The sequence below is a fragment of the Fringilla coelebs genome, assembly GCF_963513975.1.
Source record: "Fringilla coelebs genome assembly, chromosome: 8".
Classification (NCBI taxonomy): domain Eukaryota; kingdom Metazoa; phylum Chordata; class Aves; order Passeriformes; family Fringillidae; genus Fringilla; species Fringilla coelebs.
Genome location: NC_140066.1, coordinates 15,900,739 through 15,925,193, shown reverse-complemented (window position 1 = coordinate 15,925,193; position 24,455 = coordinate 15,900,739). Strand labels below are relative to the sequence as shown.

The 24,455-nt window shown below is 36.0% G+C and overlaps 1 protein-coding gene across 2 annotated transcripts in view; it reads left to right on the top strand.

Moving 5' to 3' along the window:
* Window positions 1–24,455, top strand: part of ADK (adenosine kinase) — a 263,640-nt gene that overhangs the window by 116,762 nt on the left and 122,423 nt on the right. For both annotated transcript variants that reach the window (XM_084210310.1, XM_084210311.1), the window contains exons 5-6: window positions 4,162–4,334; window positions 9,488–9,596. In XM_084210310.1, coding sequence (XP_084066436.1) covers window positions 4,162–4,334; window positions 9,488–9,596 — 282 coding nt within the window. The remainder of the gene's footprint in view (window positions 1–4,161; window positions 4,335–9,487; window positions 9,597–24,455) is intronic.

Here is a 24,455-nt window from a genome sequence, read left to right as displayed (position 1 = left end):
ATTTTCAAGATAAATAGTATAAGCCTGGGAAATTCAAAGTTAAGAACTTTCCCTAATTGTATAAGGCCACTGATTTTCTTTCATGTGATATGAAGGAGCTTTTTCCTTTTTTTTTGGGGGGGGGTGGGGGGTTGTGGAGGGGTATTGGTTCTCAAAAGACAGCACTGAGTATCCAGTCAAAGTCAAGTCACTTCTACTGTTAGAAGTGCTTCTAGGAGTGCTTCTGTAACACAGAAGAAAGGAGAAAGGTTGTTTCCAAATGCCATTTTTTAATCAGCAAAAGTGGGAAATAAGTGTACTACATCTTCAAGTCTAAGGAAGTGAAAGAGTGGGACATAGTTCACTCCAGGCAGTCTCACAAAGTCACAACTCTTCAGAAGCTTTTCTTGTTACCAAGTTTTCTTGGCATCTCAGCATCTTGCAAGAGAAGATGGTGCTGTTCTCTGCAATTACCACCCACTCCCTGGAACACAAAGGTTCTTATGCTTCTCTGATAGTTAAAGCTTGCCAGAGAGTTCATCTTCTTCAACTCTGATCATCAAAAACCACATGAACAGATAGTCCTGCTGCTGTGAACCCAAGTTAATCTCATGAAAACAGGGAGAGAAGTATTTTGTCACCCTCTAGTGTGTCTTGGAGCAGCCAGGGTGCTGGCTTCTTTTGCAAGTACTGGCCTTGGTATTTGATCATAAGAAAAATGTGTCTGTAGGGATATTAGATTAACCTAATATTAGATTATTCTTATTTTGAAATCAGCTGAATTTTTAAGACAGGTTTTTGCTAAAGGCAAGGCATAAATATAAAAAAATAATTGAAATTAAAGTTTTCTTTGCATTCATCTGAATGCATATAACAAAAATGTGAGGAAAATGCTATCTGTTTAACTCAAGAGATCGTCTGAAAGGTGTTCTATTTCCTGTGCTCCTTTCTCTGTCACTGATGTTTATGCTAACTGAAAAGGTCAGGACCCGTCCTTGTGTGTACCTGATGTCCAAGCTGTATTGACAGAAGAAAAGAGAAACACATTAGATTTCATAAACCACTCCTTGAGTTTCCTTTGTGGTATCCCATTCCTGAGGCTGTCGTGTTCTTTCATGATAAATTCCTACTTTTGACACTTCTGTCTTTGGTCCATTAGCAGCCTCAAATTCCCTTGGGTGCTGGTGAGGATTCATGGTGTGGCCAGGTGCCAACCTCTCCTGACCAGACTGTCAATACTGTTTGTTAGTAGCTGCCTCTCTGCCCAGCCAAACCCTGGATAATTAACTCATTATGCTGATTCCCACTGAGCTGGGTCATTTTCTGCTTCTGTTGAGAGTCTTTTTCATTCAATTAAATCTTCTATTTCATATAAATCTATAAAACTAATTTTATTTCATATAAATCTATAAAACTAATTTTCAGTCTGTATAACCATATACCTGGCATTAATGTGTGCAGTTTGTTATTGGCCTGCATTTGATACTGGCTATAATGGCTGCATGGCTGCTTCACAATAATAAACACCTCATGATGACTGACTCCCATTCCCATTTAGAAGGTTTTAGCAAAAGAGTCACTAAAAACAACAGTGTGTGAAATAGCCCAGAGAAGCCTGTTTTTCATATCAGGTTATTCAAACTTAAAATCAAGTTCTGCGTCAAATTAAAAAAGAAATCCCCAAGTGCCTGCCTTGAAGAGCCTCTCTTGTTTTTTTCACATGTATGCAAAAGATGCCTGCTGTGGCTCATTCCTCAAGGTGAAACTTCAGTGGTGTACCACAGGGATACTTCTATCATTCAGTTTCATCAAGTCTGTAATGTGATGTCTGCTTTTACTGTTATTAATATGTAGCCTTTTAGCTGAGGAGAGGAGGATCAGCTTGGTCGAGTTCTGCAGCTGGCAGGACCTCACCACCATTATTGTGGGAATAAGAGGAGATCATTTGAGGGACTGTTGGTAACTGGAGATCTGTGATGAGAGAGTCTCTGCAGAAGCACTGCTGAACTGCTTTCCCATCTCCCTCAGTGTTGCTTAACTCATATACTCAAACGAAAATGTTACCTATACAGTGGGAGTATTCTCTCACTATATAATACCTGTATTTTAAATAGTCATGAATATGAGTAGAGCTGCTGATGGAAGAAGTAGTCTGCACCACATACAGAGATTCATCTCAGGAAGGTCTGGATTGTGACTTTTAATTCTCAAGTATAACTTGACTTAAATTTAAAATCAGGATTGTGACAGCTTATATATGGCATGTATCACATCTGAATTCAAACTGAGCTGGTGCCAATAGCCAAAACTTGTGATACTTGAATGGGAATTCTTTTTTCAGAGATCTGTGTGAAATATTAGGTACTACTGCTATAAATGTTGTCAGACTATATATAAAGTAATATCATATGATAAAATGTTGTAAGCCTAAGGTGCAGTTTGAAGTCTTACATTTTTTGAAGATTTTTTTTGGCTTTGATTCTTTGATAAATGTTGTTCATCGTAATCTCTATTAATTCTTGTTATTTGTGACAGTAAATCATGCTTGCACGGGGCACGAGGCTTCAGGTACTTCCGTTCTTACCCATGTGGAAATTTGTTCCACATTTTCTTTCAGTTGGTCACAGCAATTTTCATCTGTTTAAATTATCTATTCCACTTAATCATACCTCCAAATAGAAAGGATTATTGTTCCTGAGACATCCTAAATGAACACTATGCAAATGCATATTATGTATGTGCAAAGGTGTGCCAAATACAAGGATACAATTGATTTCCTTGTATAAAACGTATTAACTCTCTTATTAGGGTTTTTTTTAATTTATGTTAGAGTGGTGTGGAATGGATAAGCAGAACATAAGCATTTAATGAATGAGAGATTTTGTGTTGCCACCATCGGATGATAAAATCTTTTTTCTCCTTAAACTTTATTCAAAATTGCCGTGAGAAGGAGACCTTGCAACTTTTATCCTCCATTGTCTTATTAATAAAGACTTTACATGACTAAAGGTTTATTTTTTTTTCTCTCTTGCTCTTCCCTCTGGAGCTGGTAGTAATAAAGATGTGACTAAGTATATATTTGCAACTTTGTTACTTGACCTTTCTACAACCCGCAGCTACCACTAATGCTGCTTTGTAATGGAGACATTATCATTTATTTAAATCTTGATTAGGAAACAATTATAAGTAGGGTTTTAGTATAGCAGAAAATTGCTGTAGCCTTTAATTCATACTATAGATTGAGTGGATAAGCTTGCTGACTGTAATTAGAATGAATTATAATGACTTCAGTTGGCTGACTCACCACCAGCAGAGTAGGCCTATGACTGTTTCTTCACATTTATTTTTTTTATTCAGTCTTGATTTCACATTGCTGATAAATGCTGGTTTTTAACTTTGCAAAGAATGGAGTTACGTTTACAGCTGAATTATACATTTTTTATTAATAAAAGGAAAACTTTATGAAATAACCTGGCACCTTAGCAACATTGTGCATCTACTCTCTTTCTTTACAATTCAAGTGACAGAGCTGCTCATAGTAAAGTTGGAGATTAGATACTTTCATGTGTGGTTTAACAGTGTAAAGAGGGAGCGTTTCCTTTTTTGCATGCAATTAAATGGTAGGCAAAATGATTATTTTCAGTACTACTTAGCTTTTATATATATATTATGAATGTTGCATAATGTTGCTTATGTTTCTCAAATGTCTTGTTTTTCTTATGTGCTATCTCTTTTTTATTTATTTATTTTGTTTGGAGGGGTTTTGTGGACTATTTTTTTCCTTTTTTCTTTTGTATTTTCTACAATTTTTCTTTGAAGATTCCGTATGTTGCTTGATTAAATGTAAGTGTAGAGGCAACTCCTTTGAGCAAGGGAGCTTCTTTTTGTATACTTTGTAAAACATACTAATGTACATTATTTATCATGAGCTGTATTTATTTAGGTTTTACATTGGGTGTTACAGGCTCAGTAGGATCATTAAGGGTAAATTTTTTTTTCTTTGCTGCCCTTTCCTCTTTTGTTTTACAAGATGTTTTTTACTTCAGGCATACGAGTGTTCTTTAAGTCAAAATGTAGGCATGGAGTTAAATATGGTGAGTGGAGAGAAAAAATGGCAAAAATAATATACCAGATATGTTAACTTTGTTTTGTGTTTCATTTTTTTCTTCTGCCAATCTGCAGTGGATGATTCAGAAACCTCACAAAGCTGCAACTTTCTTCGGGTGCATTGGCAAAGATAAATTTGGAGAGATCTTGAAGAAGAAGGCTGAGGAAGCTCATGTGGATGCCCATTACTATGAGCAGAGTGAGGAGCCAACAGGAACCTGTGCTGCCTGCATCACTAGTGATAACAGGTCAGGGGCCTTTGATATTTTTTGAAGGTACAAATGCAGTTGGCATAGTGAATGTAGCCTAATTTGCTTGGAGTATCCAGCCTTGAAAACTTGTGATTTGAATGATAAAGTGTTAGCCCTGGTTTGAGACAACACAGCACTGCCTGGGCCATAGTTTGGGGCTGGGCAGTATTAATATGCTTTCAGAGAATAGCAGTTGTATTGTGGCCAGAAAGCGTGAGATAATAATATACTAATTCTTCCTGAACTTGATAGCTTCCACTTGCTGTGGAGAGAGAAAACGTGTGGGAGACAGCAGTTGGTTAACAAGCATGTTTATGCACCCTATGTGCAAGCTGATAGGTACATAAGGCTTATAATTGATTTGCAAGTGAGAAATAGACCTCAGGTGATACTGAGTTCAGCAAGATACTGAGTTTAGCTACACGCTGGTAGCTGTCAGCAAATAGCCAGAGTGAAAGGGTTAATCTCATTTTATACAAGAAAAAATCTTTTTGTTTTGCTATTGCACTTGTTGAGAAATTCTTCTAGTACCTGTAATTCTGTTTGTCTATGTTTTAAGAATTTCTTCTGAATTTCTTTCATGTTTTCATTTGTTACTTCTTTGCTATTAATTTTTCTTGAGCATGGCCCTTTGCTTTATTCTTTCACCCTTTACTCAGAACTCTTGAACTTGTATTCTACTTCTTTGCTGATTACCTTCTGACAATTTCTTTAGAGATTTCAAAGCAGCAAATCAGGTTAGCCTTAATTTTGAGACGTTACTGGCACACATCAGCTCTCCCTGATTTCTGACAATATTTAAATTTTCTGATACTGCATACTGAATCAATAATGAAGATTGCATCAGTTACCCTGAAGGATGTTTTCTTTTTGGCTCAGAATAAGATAAAAATATCTATCATTATCCCTTTTGGTGTCTCTCTGTGGCTTTCAATGCCATTGGTCCTGAGGACCTGCTCTTTTCCTTTCAAAGCAGTATCAGGAGTTAATAGAATTTATTAAGGTGAGATAGCAGTTCCCTATTTAAAGTCTACACCATAATTCCAGAGAAGTTGGTGTATGTTCTGGGTAGAGTTAGAAAAGGTGGTAGACAGCAACATGAATTGAAATGAGAGTCAGAGGAGGAGTGTTTTCTATATAACATGTAGAACTCTAGAACAATTTTAATTAGAGCAGGCATCTGAGACAAACCCCTGCAGAAGGCAGGACCAGCTTCAAAGGTATATCAGGTTTTTCATGGCCATGTCCAGCTGGGTTTTGAATATCACAAAGGATAGTGGTTGCACATGCTCTCTGGGCAAACTGTTCAAATGTTTGATCACTCTTCATGGGAGAAATTATTTTGATGGTACTCAGATGCAGTATTCCTTCTTCCAGCTTGTGTCTGTTCTTTCTTGTGTTCAAGAATAGTATGGCTCCATCTCCTCTGTAAACTTTCATTAGATATTTGAAGAAAGCAGGAAGGTCTCCCCTTAGGTACCTGTTCTTAAGGTTCACCCAAAGCCTTCTGCATTCCAGCCTCCTAATAATATTGATGGCCCACTGCTGCACTCACTGCTCTATGTTAATGTCTTCTAATGGAAAAGTCAAAGCTGGACACAGAACTTCAGATAAGGTGTGGAGACAGAGGTTCTCCTCCTTTCTGGATATATAGCTTCCTTTGTCCTCCTGTCTGCATGTTTGCTCATATACACCTGAATGGGATTTACCTTCTCAGTGTCATGCACTGCTGACTCATGTTCCAAGTCTGGTTCACCAGCATCTCCAGGCCCCTCTCTGAAAAGTTGTGCAGTACCCTGTCAACATTCAGCCTGTATTGTCGAGTGTCATTGCATGACTTTGCATTTACCTTCAAGTTTTCTGCCAGCCCAATTCTTCAGGCTGTTGCAGATCCACTGAATGACAGACAGCCCTGTCCTCCAGCTTATCAACCTGTCCCTCCCAATTTAATGTTGTACATAATGTCCTACTCTCTGGAATGAATGTACATACTCTGTGGAGGAAGGATGTTCATTCATCTTCATCTGAGTTTTGACACTAATTATGTCTATAGACTTCCCCCTTCATCTCCAAGATCCATATTCAGTTTTTTCAAAGAAGAAAAGCAATAAAGATGTTTTTGCTCTGTGATTCTCTCTGCCTTCAGTCATGTAGTGCCTGTGTATACATGCTGTAACAATCACTATTTTCTAGATAACATGATGAGGAACTGAAGTCAAGACTGTCAATAGGCACACAGTATGCATTTTAAAAAAAACACACCTCAATGGAATTTAAAAGTTTAGGTAAATTTGTTCATAAGAATGTCTGCAAATACTTCTTTGACTTAATAAGCAGTATTTTTGGTTTGCTAACATAAACCACTCTTTTTTCTTAATATCAAATATTTGCTCAAGTACTAGACAGTGGCTTCATCTCAATCGATGCTTGTGAGCGGCAGGGAGTTCATGCTCCTTGGAAGAAGAAAAACTAGCTGATGGTTGCTGCTGAAGGCTTAATTGTGCAATTGTCCATCCTGTGAGAGCAAGTTTATTCTCAGTCTTTAATTGCCCTCTGATTGTTTTTTGGTTTTTAGTATTTTCTATATTGGTAAGAATGACTTCAACTTTGTCCCAGTTGATAACACTATTTATTGATTAATCTGTTGTCCTAGCTCAGATATGTGCTAACTTCCTTCTTCAGCTCTCTTGTCTCTTTTGGAGCACCTGACTAGTAGCACTCCTGGTTTTTCTAGGAAGTGGCTGTATCCAGATGCCCTGATATAAATGTTTCTTGCTTCTGCTAACTGTCTAGCTTTTTGCAGGAAAGGGTTTTGATCTGATGTATGATTGCCATCCTGAATTCTCTAGTTTAGCAATACTAATATGCTTTGTTTTCTCAGAGCTTTTCAAGAAAATCCTAGCATATGATTAAACTCTAAAGTAATACCTACCTTCTGTCATAGTCTATGACTTTGATTTGTGTGTTCTGCTTAGAAATAACCACATGCACAGTGTCTCCATTAAGCTGTTTCCATTGAAGCACTCTGGCTGTCTCCAGTTACTGTATTTCATTGAAAAATATCTACCTAGTCTGTGTCCCACATGTTGAACTGAGTGCTGTCAGACTTACAGCTTTAATTTGGAAAAGTTCGATGCTTTGTCATCAGCGTAGCAATCTTTTATTACCCATATGTGCAGAGCATCTCTACAATTGGATGTAGCCACACAGAGCTAGGTTTACAGTTTCAGGGGCATGTGGTAAGTGAAAGGAAACATATAGAATGTCTTTGCTCAGTTTTCTGGAACATAATTGCTTTTCACTTAGCAGCATACGTAGACAGACAAGTTTTGTTTTCTTTTTTATTCAAACTGTGTCCTTGATGAATATTAGGGTTTGCCAAAACTGAAAGATTAACTTGCTTTAAAGTTTGATTCACAGAAAATTACCACAGTTACGCACATGTCTTTCTTGGATTCACTTGGTTCTCCACTGGATTTCTTGTTGAATGGTAATACTCATGAAGAATGAAACTTGTTGCCCTGTTACTTATAATGCCACAGAGACTTGGTGTATTTGTTCATGAATTTTTCTCATTTTTTTTCTTTTTTCTCTATTCCAAATGTACATTAGTTTTCATTGCATTTAGATTTTACAATTAAAGAGATAAGCCCCAAATGAGCTCATGGGATGAAATTTCACAGAACAGTAATTTTGATATATTCAGATAAAGTTGGTCTAACTTTGTTATTTTGTATATGTGATCTGTTTAACTGACAAGGATTGTCAGAGATGAGTACTTCAGGAAGTTTACTAGGGGAGTTGCTTGCACTGTTCATAAAAGTTTTCTTTATTAATTAAGTAAAGAATGTCTCACTTACTTAGCTCCTAGCACATGGTAATGAGCCTGGAGGCAGAGGCATACCTTGGTGCAAGCAGATGAGCACTTTGCTCCCACCTGGAGCTGTCTCTGGACTGTAGTAGCGCTTGTACTGAGGAGGATGATGTATACAGCATCAGTTGCATGCACCTTGAGAAGGCCAAAGTTTTCAATAGCCAAATGTTGCATCTGTAATTACACATTAATTATCTGGCTAATGCACTTAAATATCAAAAAATAGTTAACAGGACATCCATTGACTATTGAATTTTGAAAATTATATTTAAAGCTCTGTATGCTAGCATGGAAATAATCTGTTTCCCAATGCCCTTTCTCTAAATATTGCACGTTATTAAACATTCTTGTAATACAACTGCATAGAAGAATTTGGTCATGGTAGCCGGAGTGGAGAGGTAGAGGTCTTGTTATGACCTCTTTTTAGGAGTACGTGTGTAAGTTTGGTGTGTTTCATGAGGCTGAATGGAGTGGGTGAAGAAGATGATTTAAAATAGAATGAATCTTGCATGTTACAGAGGCAATGTGACACAAGTATTTTTGTTCTTGGTAATGGAAATTGTATCCCACAGCTTGTGTTATAACTACTTAGGAAAGAAGGAAGTACAAATGAGTTTTTGGTAGTGTTCCAGTAATCCACAGCTAAGCCAAAGTTTTTTTTTAACAGTTCATCATCTAAAAGTAAGAACCTGACCCTTTTTTATTTGCTAAAGGAAAATGTGAACTTAATGGGGGGAAAAATCCCCCAAACAACCCCCTTTTTAAATAATATAACTATTCATTGGAAAATTAAAATGGCAGGACTTACCTATCCATCAACCTCTTGCTTCTAGTGAGGGAAAATAGTTTTCAGAAGGTAAACTAGAGTAACTACTTTTCTTTAGGCATTAGGTGCTAGAGGAGTTTTAATGAAAATGTGCAGATGCTACAGCATATGGAGGGAGTGGGTCACAGAATGAAACTTAGGTTGATTCAAAGCCAACGAAGACACCTTCAGAAGAATATAATAGTGATAGGTTACCTAAACTATGTAGTTGGATTTAAGATACATTATTTAATATAATATTGAAATTATATTATTTAATATAATATTTAAATTATTCAATATATTATTTACTTTTCATGAAATGGTCAAACAAAGTATATGTGGCTTGTGGTGCTCCTTGTTAATTGCTTTTATGTTCTGTAGGATCTTTGTGAAACTGTGTTCATTGTGAGAAATTGGCAGTACTGTTGTTTACAGAGGGTCTAATACTTGTTCTTTAATCACTTTCAGGTCTCTTGTAGCTAACCTTGCTGCTGCTAATTGCTATAAGAAGGAAAAGCATCTTGATTTGGAGAAGAACTGGAAGTTGGTGGAAAAGGCCAAAGTTTATTATATAGCAGTAAGTTCAGCCCCTTTCAAATTGCTAAAGTTTGTGTTACAGTATTCTGAAGTGAGTACTTATCCAGTGAGTATGTCTGTTGTATCTGGTTTTGAATGATTTTATAGGAAGACAGGGAAAGAAAATGACTGCTTCAATTTCAGCATGGTTTGATTTCTTCAAAATCAGATGTACAAATGCAGAAGTATGTTTTAGTTGTATGTTCACTTAAATTGATGGGAAAAATCATAAGAACTAAACATATTTTCAGGGCTTTTGTAGTAATGCATCAAATTTACATTTCACATTTTCTAGTAAATCGTTGTGAAGGATGCACAAATTATGTAGAAAAACACTATTAGCATAATTATTCACTGCAAACAGTTTGAGCTTATTTGTGTGAACAATCTTAATTGCTATTTATTCCATAGTAATTACTGTGGCACCTAATAACTCAATATTTCAGAAACAATGATTTTGACAAATCTCTTAAATGTGGCTGGTGGGGCAAACTGATTTTAATGATTAAATCCTACTTTTGGAATAAAGGGGGGTTTGAGGATGGGGCATTAGGAGATTCACAATTAGTATTCTGTTTTTACCGTCCAGAATGAATCAAGCCAGATAAATGTATTTGTGTAGATTATGTCTTGCCTAAATAGCAGTGGTGAATTTGTTTTCACCTTGTTCTCAAGTGGATATGACTGGTCAAAATTAACAAACACAGAACATCTATGACAGATTAAAACCTCATAACATGCATGTAATATATGGATTCTGTATGACAACTGTTTCCATTCTGCTACCTGAGCTATATGGGAACAGCTGGCAAGAAGTGTAAAAAATTGATTATCCAGGAGGAACAAGTTCATTGAAAATACAGTTACTTCTTTTAGGTAGTGTTAATGTCTCCTACAGCCAGTTAGTGTGCACTGCTGTAGGCTTTACATGGTTGTTATTGATTCTTGTGTATGGCCAAGACTGCCCCTTTATAAGTGTCAAAAAATACTTTCAACCTTCTCAGTGTACAAAGAAAATACGTCCTGCTGTTATGACCATATGTTTGTGCTGTGGTTAAAATATATGTGGGTGTATTGTCTACTAATTTTTCATTGCTGTTTTTTTCACATGTTCTGAGTTCTTTATTTTCCAAATGCCATGCTTGGGAATTACTGCTGTTGGCTTTGGAAAATTTTGGAAGTCTAAGAGTATAGTTTAAATTAAGAAGAACAACAAATATTCCCAGAAGTTTTACTGCACTAAGTTTGAGGTTGTTTTTTTTTTTTTAATTTTCCCATGCCTATTAATCATTCCCAATGAAGCTTCCAATGTACAATTTGGAAACTTTTAATTTAGTGGAGATGCTTCAGGAAGACTGTGAAACATTAAATGAGGTGTTAAACAGATTTCTACTTTCTAAGAAAAAAACCTTCCTCTTATTTTAGTTCTCAAGTCACTCTTGTGTGTTCAGTCGGTTTGATCACTTAAATTTTGACTGGGTGATTCACTACACTAAAAAAGTTGTTTTTCTCAGATGCTAGTTCTACAACATCCGAACTTTGTCTGGGAGACAGAGAATTATTGTACTAAATTGAAAATAAACCCCAAGATGAGCATGTGATAATGGATAAAAAATTAAATTGAACTGCTGATAAATGTTAATATATATTTACAATATGAAATTCAGATTAGGGAAGCATATGATTGCAGGAGATGTTTTGAGTGAAGAACCTTGTTCACATGTATAGCAAAACACTCAAGGATGGGATCACTCAAATTTCTAGGACAGTATTATCACTTCAGATTACAGATTGCATATGTAACTTTACTGAAGGAGAGGAGACAGTGTAGAACCATCCACGGTTCTTCATGCTACCGTGTGCTCATGCCCTTTTCTTTTATTTAGCTTCTTTTCTTGTGGGTTTGTAGTGATTACCAGGTTAAACAAAACCATGTAGTGAGCAATTACCACTCCTGAGGTAGAGGGTAGCTCTGAGTCATTAATTTGTCTTCTGTTGTCTGTCTTCACTTTAGTCTTGTTACCTTGCTTGATTTTGCACTGTGGATATGTTGCTTTTCATTTCTTTCTTTCTATCCAACTGTCACCGATTTCTGGGATTGCATTAGTGTATGTCAGTGACAGATACTTATTCTGGAAATCCATGTTCTGAGATTATCAAACAATCTATTTTCTTGGCAGAACTGGGCAGTTGTTGCGTTAGGACAGGTCTCTGATATCCTGTGGTCATCTGTATGTGCTTCCTAGAATAGATAATATGCTTTTCAATGCAGCATTCAGCAGAATGACCCTCACGTGAAATTTAGCTCTGAAATCTAATCAATTCACAGAGGGAGGAGCAGGTATAAAGGAAAAGATAGTGAAGCCGTGACAGAACCCTTAAAAACAACTTCTGTTACCATGAATGAACACAATACATCTATTTTAGCCATCTGGTAATCAGATCCAGCAGACAAATTATAGAAAGGCTAGCAGACAATAGGACCCAGTAAATCACAGATAGAAGCAAAATACAGAGGCTGCTCCAGCTTTCTCAAAGATGGTAAACTTTGAAGGTGTATTTTAATCCTTTAAAAGTACTCTATTTTGAATCATTTAAGATAGGCTCCATGTACTGTCAAAGTCTATGCAATTTCTTTCCCTTCTCCAGACATAATTCCTATACTTGTGGTAATTTATACCATTGACATAATATCTTCCAGTCTGTCATATTCATTTCGCTGTGCATCAGCTAGCTGTGCTGCTGGTGTCTGATTAGAATTCACTGTGAGGAATTTTATTTGGTTCCTACTGAGGCTAGAAGATGTCTCTTCCTCAGACATTTCTCTTATTTCAAAATAAGCTGAGAGTCATGATAGCACTAAACACTGTCATTCAGTCTCTGGAGCTGTGAGTGGGACACAACATGAAACTAATTGTAAATTCGGGGGAGGAACCAGCAAATTAATATTTTTTCTTTCTTTTTTTTTTTTTCTTTCTTTTTTTTTTCTTTTGGTTTGGTTTTGGTTTGGTTTTTGGGGTTTTTTTTGGTTCTGTGAGTTTGTGCTTGCTGTCAGGACTTGCATTTTAGAAATCATGAGTGTCAGAGTTGCATCAAACACATTTGTGCCCCTTGTCTTATTTTAAGAGGCATCTGTGGGAATTGCTGGTGTTCAGCTTCTTTAACATTGCACACAAATATTTTGACATTATTAATACTACTTGCAGTATATAGCTGGTAATTTTTATATTTTACAAAGGCCTGAAATGCAAAGATATTTTTATTGTCAGTGGTTTTGGTTTAAAAAAAAATCTGTTGATAAGAATTACTTAAAAGAGCAGAAAAAAATTTTAGTCCATTGACTCCATAGGGTAACTCTGTGTTACTGTATATAAGTAAGAAATTTTGCATTTGTTCTTCCATAATGGGAAGAAAATGGAAAAGGAGAAAATGCTTTCCTTTATTAAAAGCTGCACTTAACCTTGTGAAATCTTAACTGTATCAATTAATACATATGGCTTGCTCATACAGAGAGCTGAATTTTAACTTTCTCCCTGTACATGAACATGATTGTTTACAAGTGTGGTGGCTTCCCAGATATGTGTTTTCTCCTATTCTAGTTAGCCATCCTTATTTCAGCCAGTTATTTAGTTTGCTCACTTTGTCCTTTGGTCCAACACCTGCATTTGTTCAATGTTTGCAGTTGTTGATTATGAGGTGAATGAAACACTGGCATTTGATGCTCGTATTTTCTTGGTGCTGAAGTAATGTGTTTCTTCTTGAAAGTTCCTTCTGTGCTTCAGTTGGGTTTTTTTGTCTGGTTTTCTTTTCTTTCCCAAGAACTTTCCGTTACTAAGCATCTGAAATGGCAGTGTTGACTGCAGTTGTGTTCCCAATCTGTGGTAATGTGAGTCCTAGCTTAGAATGGATCATTAAAAGAGCTTCCAAAACCCAAACAAATCTTCTTTGCTATTTTGCTGTTGTTATTTCATAATCTGTAAACATTTAAACTGTTTTCTTCTCCTGCTTCTACATAGCAAATACTTGAATTTTCTCAGTGATGATGTCCTTCAGTTGTACCACATTGAGTATAAAATTTTCTAATGCTGCTTAGGTTTTGTAGCCTGCAGTTGAGTTACATTCACCACCTTCTGCATCTTCTGTGCTTTCAAAGTTAATATCAAGTGTAGTTTATTTTGATGATAATGGCAGTTTTGATAAAGACCAGGAATTCTGGGCTTAGGCCAAGTTTCCAGGAGGAAATGTCATTTATTACAGCAAATCATAATGAACCCAATGCACTATCTGCTGGAGAAATTTTTAAAACTCCAACCTCCCTGGTCTGTTTCAACGAACATTGTGGTATTTTTACTGTTATTTTCTTTTAATGCCTTAGTGCTTGTCTAAGCAGAGAGATACTGTGGTAGTGTAGTGGGCTTGATGGAGGAATTATCTGGTTTCAACATGAGTCTGTCAAAACATAAGTTTGATGTCAGCAATGAGTAACAAAGCTTAAATAACATTCTACAGTATTTTACATGGGGTTTGGCTATTCTACTTGAGAAAAAATGTTGATTACTACAACAATGTAAGTATAAATGAAATTTCTTTTGTGCTGTCTCTTCCTTTTAAAGGCATATTCAGTGAATGCATTTTTATTGTAATTTAGTGCTATGATGAGTATGATAACTTACAATGGATTGTAATAGGTTTTTTCCTTTGTGATGTGCTAGGTCTGTGTGTGTGCATCACAGGAAACAAGATACTGGCAGGAAGCAAAATATCCCTTAAAAAGGACATTTGAATAACTTCACAATAGTTTTTTTTCCCATTGATAACTTTTGCCTGGCACCAGTTATCTGTGCTCTGGCACCAGTGTGTTATGCCATTTGACATGCAAAACTGTTTCTCACAATGATGAATAGGTTTTATGGCCAGGAAAACACCATACTGAATATCTTAGCCCCAGAGAAGAAAGTGCAGCTAGCAACAGTTAGTTGTGGCCTCTTTTGGTGGCTTGGGATAACATCCCCTTACTGAAACCCATTGAGGCATTGTGTTTTCTGGAAGTCATAGCTGAAGTGGGATGCATTTATTGTGGAGAGATGGTAGACTCTGTATCTAACCAGGAAGTAAATCTGCCATTTACTGGCTTCCAAAACAAATACGGGGAAAGAAGCCTTTCTCTCTCGTAAATACAGAAATCCACAACTTTATTTCTTTGACTAAAATGCAAAAATGCTGTGTCTAAACCAGCCACATGTGTCATCCTGTGAGATATTTAGGGAGTGCATTATGCTACCATTTCAGGTATAAACTATTATGTTAGTGTTTTCTCAAGTAACTTATGTGAAAAAATGAATGAGAAACTTCTTTCTTATTTTTTGTTGTGAAATTTGGTCTTCAAGATGCCATTCGTCAAAGTGAATGCTTTGTACTTAATGGAGAAAAATACGTCATCAGCTTTTAATGAAGGTTGTACCTCCTGTTTCTGTAGGATAAAATTAAGGACAATCTGTGTAACACTGCAAAAATATTTAGTTCGAAATGTTCACCTCTATGTTATTAATTGTATTTTTTCAGATGAAGAACATACATATTTCTTTTTCAGTCCTTCTCCTCCTACTTCAGTAGCCTTTAAATTGCAGATATGTTTCTTCAGCACAGTAATTAGTGAAGTTCAGTCATCGCCCCTTTTATCATGTGATTTTTGTGTGGTTTTTTTAGAAGAATGCCTTATTAGAACACTTACACAGCCAGTCTAGCTGCAACAGCCAGGCGGCAATAGCAGTGCCATTTTTCACAAAGAAAATGTTGAAAAGGAGCCAAATGTTTGGTGGCAGAGTCTGTTGCTAGGAAATCAAGTTCCTGAGGCGATTAATGACAAAGCAAGCAATAAAAAGAAGGCAGAATTACAGATTTAAAAGAGAGGGAGAAAAAAAAGTGGTTGGTGTTATAATTACCCAAAGAAATCCGTACTCATTAAATTGGCTGTTTTTATGATTGACTTTAATTGGAGGTTAGCTCAGATATTTAGCTCCTTTCCCACCCCTTTAAACACACACATGCACATAATCTGTAGAACTGCAGACTTGTTTTTCTAAGCATTGAGAGGAGCTTGCCCTGTAATTTGATCCCCACTGACAGATGCATTTTCTATGCTGCCATTTTGAATTAACCTATTGTGCAACAATTTTCCTCAGCTCTGTTGAATAAAACATCAAGTCTTATTACCTCAGATGGATTTGATAGAGTAAAAGAATGTACTTCTAGCTGAAGTAGACTATTTGCAATGAGTTCAGTGATTTGAACTCTGCCAACAAGCCCCAATAATTTGTGATGTATCCTTAAAGAATGAAAGAGAGAGGACCCACGTGGGGGGTCTTTTTGGCTGTATGAAGTTCAAACACAAACCTTGGAGTAATATTGTTGTATGTGCTAAGGTTATGTCCCAAGATCAAACCTTTTTAGATAAAGCATGTTAACTGAGGTTTTTTACTATTAAGCAGATTAGGTTTGAACTAGAGATTCTCTTACCCCAGTGGTTACCCAAAATGTCAGGCTACTGTGGGATTAGAAAAATAAAAATCAATCGCCTTTCCCAGGAGCTCCAATAGTTGGATTTTACCTCTGAGACTTCTTTTGTGAAGAGAAATTTTCCCTTATAAAGTTAGGCTAGAATAAATGATGTTTTACAATTATATTAAATTCCAAATAATTCTGTGATAAGGGGAGAACAGGCTTTCACCTTATTCACTTTTCTGCCCAATTAGAAAAACTTACACAGTTGGTTCAACAAAATTTTGGCACAGAAAGGGGAAGCGACTGACCCTGACATTTAAATCCTGTCATGTTTCATTGCTCGTTTCAAGACAATATTCCCTACTTGAGGCAAGTGATAAGTGAGAAGATAACCTTTTACAATACCTGCAAGTGAATACACAGAAGCTAACTGTAAAAACTAAATGATTCCGTAGCTTTCTGAATTCTGAACAAACAGTGAGACAATAGAACTGTGCGTATTCTGTCCAACAAAACCCACATTACTAATCAGATGCCAATGCCAAGCTGTCTGCTTTGTTAAATACCCAGGTTCCCTGAGGCAAGAAGACAGCTGCTATAACTACTATGAAATTTGGTAGCTCAATCTATTTTTGCTACCCTTGGGCTATCAAGCTACTGTTAATTCAGACCACCCCAATTGGTACACTTTAGGGATTTTTTTTTCAAAGTGTTTGTAATTAAAATGATAAAACATCATTATTACTCCAAAGATGTTGTGCACGCTTTGTATTTGACAGATACCTACAGAGATAAACCCAGCGTGTAATTTTCATTGACATAATGGTTGTGATTGCATTACCCTTTTAAAAGTATATTGCTTTTTAAAGGGGGGGTGGGGAGAAGAAGGGAAAGGGCATGCTTTTATTTCATTAATAGAATATGTAAATCTGTTGAAATACTAAATCAGTCTCTTGGTTGTAAGCTTCTTGTCTGCAAAGACTGAATCAGGCTTAGCAGCAGGCTGGGGAGTGCTGAGAATTGGTGTTCACAAGGGACAGGGACCTGCTGTGCCACCCACAGCTCACTGCAGAGACCTCTGCTCCCAGGTGCCTCTGCCTTTAGGGACACTGAGTCTCAAGTCATATATAAAGTCTGGGCAGACTTAACACACTTATTTAAATGTAAATTAAAAAGGGAAGACTTCATACTCTAAGTGGTGAGGTGACTCAGTTGGAAGGGAAATTTTTACTGTAGCTTCTCTTGCATGGCGGGCTTTATTTGATGTTCTCCTTATGAGAGCATAAGAATTTTGTCTGTTACCATGTCAACTTTCTTAGAGCAAAATCTCAAAACTAAAGCACCATCAAATCCAGGCATTAGAAGCTCTGAAACAATATTGATTCTATCTTGTATTAATTTTTGTTTCCGTACTTCTCTGATAACATTTTAAAAGAATCATTAATTTAAGACTGTTTTAAGGACCAAAAAACTGAAATTTGTGAATTTTTCTAGTTTGGGTTAAACTTGTTTGTTTTGTTTGCTACCTACCAAAATTAATCATAAATTCATAGTCACCACTCTGAGTACAGTTGATTGAAATGTGAGGTTCCTTCTTTCTTATAAAGGACTTGATCTCATTAACATGAGGAAATGTCATAGTCTGCATAACCCTGAAATATGTATTGTACCTATGTCATTGACTTTTACATTAGAAAAGTAGCTGCAGGAGCTGTGCTCTGTTTTACATGAAGAAAGTTTATTTCTTTAACAGCAAAGATTGTGCATAACTTTAGAGCTAAGCTATTTATGATAGCCCACTACTAGGTCTGAAGCGATAATTACGGTTTCATTTATTATTTCCTTGTATAATAAGGACAATGCCGTTGTTTAAATGCAAAACTTTTTTTTTTTTTTTTTTGCAAATGGTCATGCTGAATTATTTGCTTTGAAATGAGCATTGAAGTGGTAACATTTGGGCATGATATTTCAAAGCCAGTAACTTGCAGTAAAATTATAAAATGTTAAAATATGCATGCACATGATGCAAGGGGATTCAAATATGCTCCTTCTTATCCCAAAATTAAAACTGTGCTGAGGGGCATTGATCTTCACTGTCGGCTACAGGTGCTTTGAAATAACAGGATAGGAACCTGCAGGCTACCTTTTGATTCTGCAAGAAACAAACCATTTTAGAAAGTAAAAATGTTTTTACAGCATAGCTAACCAATATCCTAAAAGTCTGTGTCAAGAAGATTTTTGTGCTACATTGTGCTTAGCAATTGTGTACTTGGAGTCAAAGAACTAGTAAAAACCCTAATATTGCTAAAATGCTTCCGCATGGATTTGCAATGACAATACAATAAACACATAAATAGTATGCCTTGCAGATTGGGCTTTTCACAACTTTGTGATAAATTCTTTGGTCCTTTAGGAGGCTGAAGGGCTGAGTCCTGCCAGCTTTGTTTGTTATCAGGTTTATTTGAAACAGGAGTTGACTGATCCCAAAAGTAGGCTCTGGAAGTTCATTTGAAAGGAGCTGCTGAGGAGTTTTTGTGGTGTGGCTTTAATCCTTCTGGTCGTCAGGCTGCCGTTCAATCAGCAGTGCACCAGGTCACCTTGGTAAATGTGCTTCAGACTGTCTGGTTTGGTCAAAAGAAAGAAGATCCTCCTTTTTTCTTTTCTTTTTCATTTAATTAAGGGTAGAGTGCTCAAGGAAATACTACATTCTTTGAATAAGGAATAAGTGCTGGTTTTGAAGAATTTTTTTAATTTGGAAGAGTGGATGTGAGACACTGTTTCTTTCTAAGGAATACACAGACCATCATGGTAGCAGGTAGTGCTTGACAGCATCATTTTAGCAATATGAACAAGAAAAAAACATCAGTACTAATCCTTGCAAATGTTTGACTTAAACGAAAGATAAAGGCCCTCAGAAATTTTCTGTAATAGAAGGATTTTGCTGATGCAGCTGCTATGGAAAACTGTCCTGGGGATTTACACTGCTTTCTGGCATAAGCACCCTAATATGGAGGCACTTTGTAACAGCTGCTGCCCCAGCAGAAGAGCTCTCACCTTCCCCAGCATACTTGCACTGTGTTTCTATTGGCAGGACTGTGTTGGTTAAGGATAATGTGGTTTTTTCATGTTTCTAAATAATTTAGCTGCTTGAACAAAATAATTTAATAAACTCCTGGCCATAAACACCTAGTGAGTATTCACCATGAGTACTCAGACCTCATGGTCCATAAATATTGCAAAGCTCTTCTGAAGTCAGATTTCCCATGATTAGTACATGGCTAACAATTCTCATCCTTGAAGATGTGTAGATGAGATGTGTCTTGTTATCACTTTTTTGGGTGAAGTTTCAGAAGTTGTTTTGCAGAATGCCACTGCTCCTAATAGTTTTTCCAACTATGGTATTGCCAGATGCAATATAACAATGCTTTCCTGCGTATTTGAAAATGGTGGGAAACAGCAGTTAACAGTATTTATCATGAAATATGCCTCAGCATATGCCTCTGAACATGTCTTTTTAAGACCATATGGAGTATAATTGGTGCTGAACAACATTGAGGTGTTTTGTGAAAAGTAAAGGCTAAGCATTGTAAAGAGTCATAAAATCTGAAAGAATGAGGCAAATGTAAGAAATGGGCGAAAGAGGGTGGTACTGAATACTCTGTCTTGCTCTCTGTGTAACCTGATGTGAGAGAGCAGTATTTTTCATAGATTTCTCTTCACAGTTGGGTTAAAATAAAGAAATTCAGCAAAACAGTGGCAGGTAGTGGATATGGAAGATTGTGTGAGTAGTTGGAATGAAGCTGGGACAACCTTGTCATCTACTGAGGGCACCCAGGACAATACTGGCATTTATAGCTGCACATACTGTCATTGATCACAGTAAAGTAAGGTAGGAATGAACTTTGTTCCTTAAATATGAATTTCCCCTGTCCTTTGAGGACTGTAGTCAAAGGGAAATACCTTTTATTTGTTTAGTTATTAAGACAGCTTATTTCCAAGAGGAAAAATTCCCGCCTAGAATTAATAGACCAATGTACTAAAATTTAAATTTCTCATTATTTTATTTATTTCAATCATGAACAACAACTGAATGTAGAAAAAAATTGCAAACTATAAGTGATGGAAAATTTTCAACAATAAGAAGGATCCAATTTTCACCGAAGAAAGAGAGAAATTTTCAATGAGTGTGTATATAAAGGATAGCAAGTATTCATTCCCCAGAACTAGTGCTGTCCCTAAGTGCTTCTTTATACTGCTGAGAATGGGCAGAAGAGAGTTTCTGCTGAGGACTGTAGATTCTTATCTGCCTAATTGAGCCATCATTTGTTGACATGAGGGAGAAATCATGTGACCTGCCTTTAATGCATTTCACAGTAACAGCAGAAGTAGAAAATGTAGTTCATGGAAGACGAGCAGAAAATGTTAAAATTTTTTAGACTATGGAATATTGTGAAATTTGTATTGCAGCAGAGTCAAATGTTTAAACATTAGCATGGTAAATACATTAAATAAAATAATCAGATTCTAATTATCTTGAAAACCTTCAATTTCTTTCTATTACAAAGCCTACAGACCTTCAAAATATAAATATAATAAGTACTTAGTTTTATCAGTATAATGATAAAATTATGTCAGTAAAATTAAAAACATGTGTCATTTTCTTTTCTTTTGAGTAAAAATGTCATTGCAGTAATCTGCCCAATTGCAGAGTTGTTACCAAGTGTTGTACAACGGTAAAAGTAACAACAGAAAAGCATCCAGTATTGTGATTTTGTAGCTAGATATCAAAAAAGGGTATTAAACCCCCCTGTAATTGGAGGCATATTCTCTACTTTATTCAGTCACTCTGTCATACCAGTTTTATATTAAACTTCAGTCATGCTCACCAACCAAATATCCTGTTTTATAGAATGTAGAATTACAGGCTTAACAGTTGTCTTGTTGGGGTTTTTTACAGCTCTAGGTTGTATTGATCTCATCTGTAAGAAAGTTAATTTCAATTTTGTTTTAAAAACATGGGATTATTGTCTGCTCTGTTAATAAAGTCACATCATAGGTTGGAGGAGACGGGTACAGCAGCAAAACCACTTTAGAATTATATCTAGATTTTAACAGAGCAACCTGAGATTTATAGCATTGTGGAAACTTGTTTACTAATTAATAGATAATCTGATTGTGTCTGCTGATTTTCATATCACTAGCAGTCATGTCACCACTGACCTGACAGGGAGGAGTATCAGAAGAGTACTCCAGTCTTTCTGCAACTGCAGATCTGTGTAGGAAATCTTCTCTGCTTAAAATAGTTGGCAGCTGCAAGGGTATTGTGTGTGCTTCTCTTGTTTTAGTCTTGTCTAGACATCCACGTGTGGCTGCTGTTGGGATGCGATACTGGACTAGGAAGGACTTTGAACTGATAATTTACTATTGCAGCTTTTAAGTTCAAAAGATTCATGGCTTGCACCTCTCATTCTTGCTTTTTGACCTAGTGCGAGAGCTGAAATGGAAACAATAATGAAAAGTAAGACAAAAGCGTCAGAGGTTAAAAAGAAAAGTATGAATCCTTAGATGTTGGGGAAAAAATTCTCCTGGGCATGTTATAATGTAGTGTCTTTCACTTTTGCATAAAAAGAATATATGTGCTTTAATGTTTTATTTTCAGAAATATTGTGATAATGTTAATATAGTAGAATACAGCTTACATGTTGGTGAACCATGGTAGAGCATTTAATGTATTTTCCACACTGTTTAAGCTATTGGTTTTAGATTTGAAAATAGATTTTGGTAAGCTATAATTGTTTTAAACTTGTGTTACCAATTAGAAAGCAACTCAACAATTAACATCTGCCCTGAAGGCAAATGTTTTAATTCTGATAGTTCAATGTAATAACATCTAAGTGAGTAGAAAAATTCCAGGATGAATTTAGACTTTACGTGTAGAAGACAACACCCACCATGTTACCCAGGACATGAATTCCTTTTTCTTAACTGTAGGCTATAAATGGTCCTAATACCTAAAAAGCTATCATTGAATCACAGCCAATATAAATTTGAGCTGCTTTCAGAGTCATCCTTACCTCCTTGTTCACTCATATAGAGGAGTTGTTCAGGCCTTTGGGCAGAATGCAGGATGTTTTGGTGCTCAGTGATATTTGCCAGGAAGGAAGAGTATTTCTACATTTCTTCCCATTCTCCCCACATCCCAATTAGGTTTGAACGGAGCAAACCTTAGATATTGCTCTTGCTTGCTCTTTTTTTGCTCATAAGTATATTTGTGCATTTGCAACTGATGAATCAATTGCAATTTGGAAAGTAATTCTTTTTCTCCTCCTAACAATAATTAGGCAATATTGTTATAGTAAGAGGATTTTTTTTTCCAAAAAATCTAAGCTCAGTCATCATTTTATCTTCTCAGTTATATTAGTACTGTATATATTATAATGGTCAAAGTAGTCACTGACAGTTCATTGTAAATAGACACTATTTAATATTGCATCAGTTTTACAACACTGTCTTGTCCTCTTGGTACAATTCAGGTAAGTTTTCAATTTAACAATAGGCTAGGTTTAAAAATAATAGAAAATACATATCTTCACATGGAATTCCTGGAAGCTGCTTCCACTGGTAGCTGGAAGACTTAAAACAAGAAAAAACAAACAAAAAAAAACTTAATATTATTGTGTGGTTGTGGTTTTGGTTTTGCCAATTCAAAATGTCTAGCGGAAATAAATTTCTGATTTTAGTACAGCAAGAAAACTGGGATCAAGATAATAAGAACTTTGGTTTGTTGATGTGGCCAATGGCAAAAAATTAGTGTTACAGAGTGACTCATCTGTACCAGAAGGGCAGCAGTTGCCCACAGCTAAATAAAAAGAAATATCACTTACTTTGTGTGTACTCTTATGTTTTGCTTATGTGCATTAATTATTTCAGATGAAATAAGATTAAATACTTACTCTGACCTCAATAAACTGAAAAATTGCATTATGAATTAGGCCAAATCTTACACAACAATCCTGTACAGATTTTGGGCCAAATCTAGGACTGTGTTTACAGTCCTTTCAAGCTGAAAAGCTGTAGCTAAATATGGAATTTTGATGAAATGCATAAAATATGTTAGCTGTAAATTCTTCAAGAGTATTATTTGCTTGGAGTTCTCTTTGCCTTCACTGATAAGTTTGCTAGCAATACTCAGAAATTATGACTGCCCTGGAATGGATGATGGTTCAAAAATAAGCCTTGTGCAAATCAGTGGGAGTTAATATTTGCCTGATATGATAAATGTGTAAGAAGTTTTAGAACAGGCTTAAAAGAGGTTCCCAAATTAAAATCTCTTGTTTAAAAACAATGAAAAGCTTTTAGAAATCCTATGAAAAATTGTGAGTTCATCTTCTGTGTAATGTTTATTGCCACAAATGTTTGAGAATATATTATAATAAACTACCCAGTTCTTCCCAGATGTTAAGGATTATTATTAATGACTCATTTGGCTTTGTAATTGCCATAAAATTTTTTCATTACCAAAACCTCTGATGAGGAAACAGCTTTCCCAAAATTTCTCAGTACACTGGTTTTTATATTGAACTTTATAGTTTGTTTGTTTTTCAAAAGCTCTTAGCTTGTAATGTCTGATAAAAATTGGGTTTTTGTCTAAAATTCATTGTAAAAGGGTGCACATATGGTTGAGCTGCCTTTGTCTTATTTTGTATAGCCTTGTTTGGCATAATGTTTCAAATAATGGAATACCACAGATCCTTCAACCCCCTAATACACTCTGCTGTTTTGGTAATAACGGGCCAGAAAAATTGGATTTCATTCTTTTGTCATCTTTATTCCCTCTAACTTGCCACATTAAAAAGATTGCTGCCATTTTGCAACAAAATCCTGGATTTTAAGTGTACGGAAGCAGAGGGCTTACACTGAAAGGATGGTTGGTTTAGTCTCCAGAGATTCTTTTTTTAAATGTCCCTCAAGATAATGTTCTCTATACTTTGTCATTTATTTTATAGTTTAATTTGCTTGTGTCACATGGAAGATTTCTGTTGCTCGCTGTAGTTTGATGTAAAATGTGAAAATTCATCTTGTCATTCTTGGAATCCCTCCTGCTGTTGAGCTGCAGGATTTGGTAGCCCACAGTCACGTGGGCCTTTAAAACTGAGTCATGGACCTCATAAATCATCTACAGAGCTGTAATGGTACAGTCTGCAGCAGTTGTCATACATAGGAGGTGTGACTTTTTTCACAATATAGAAGGAAATCAAGTGAGAGGGGGCAAAGAGCATAAGAGAGTTACAAGAGAGTTTAGAGTCCTATAGGTAATGCTTCTCAAGTTTTTATTCAACATGTTGAAGACACTTTGTTA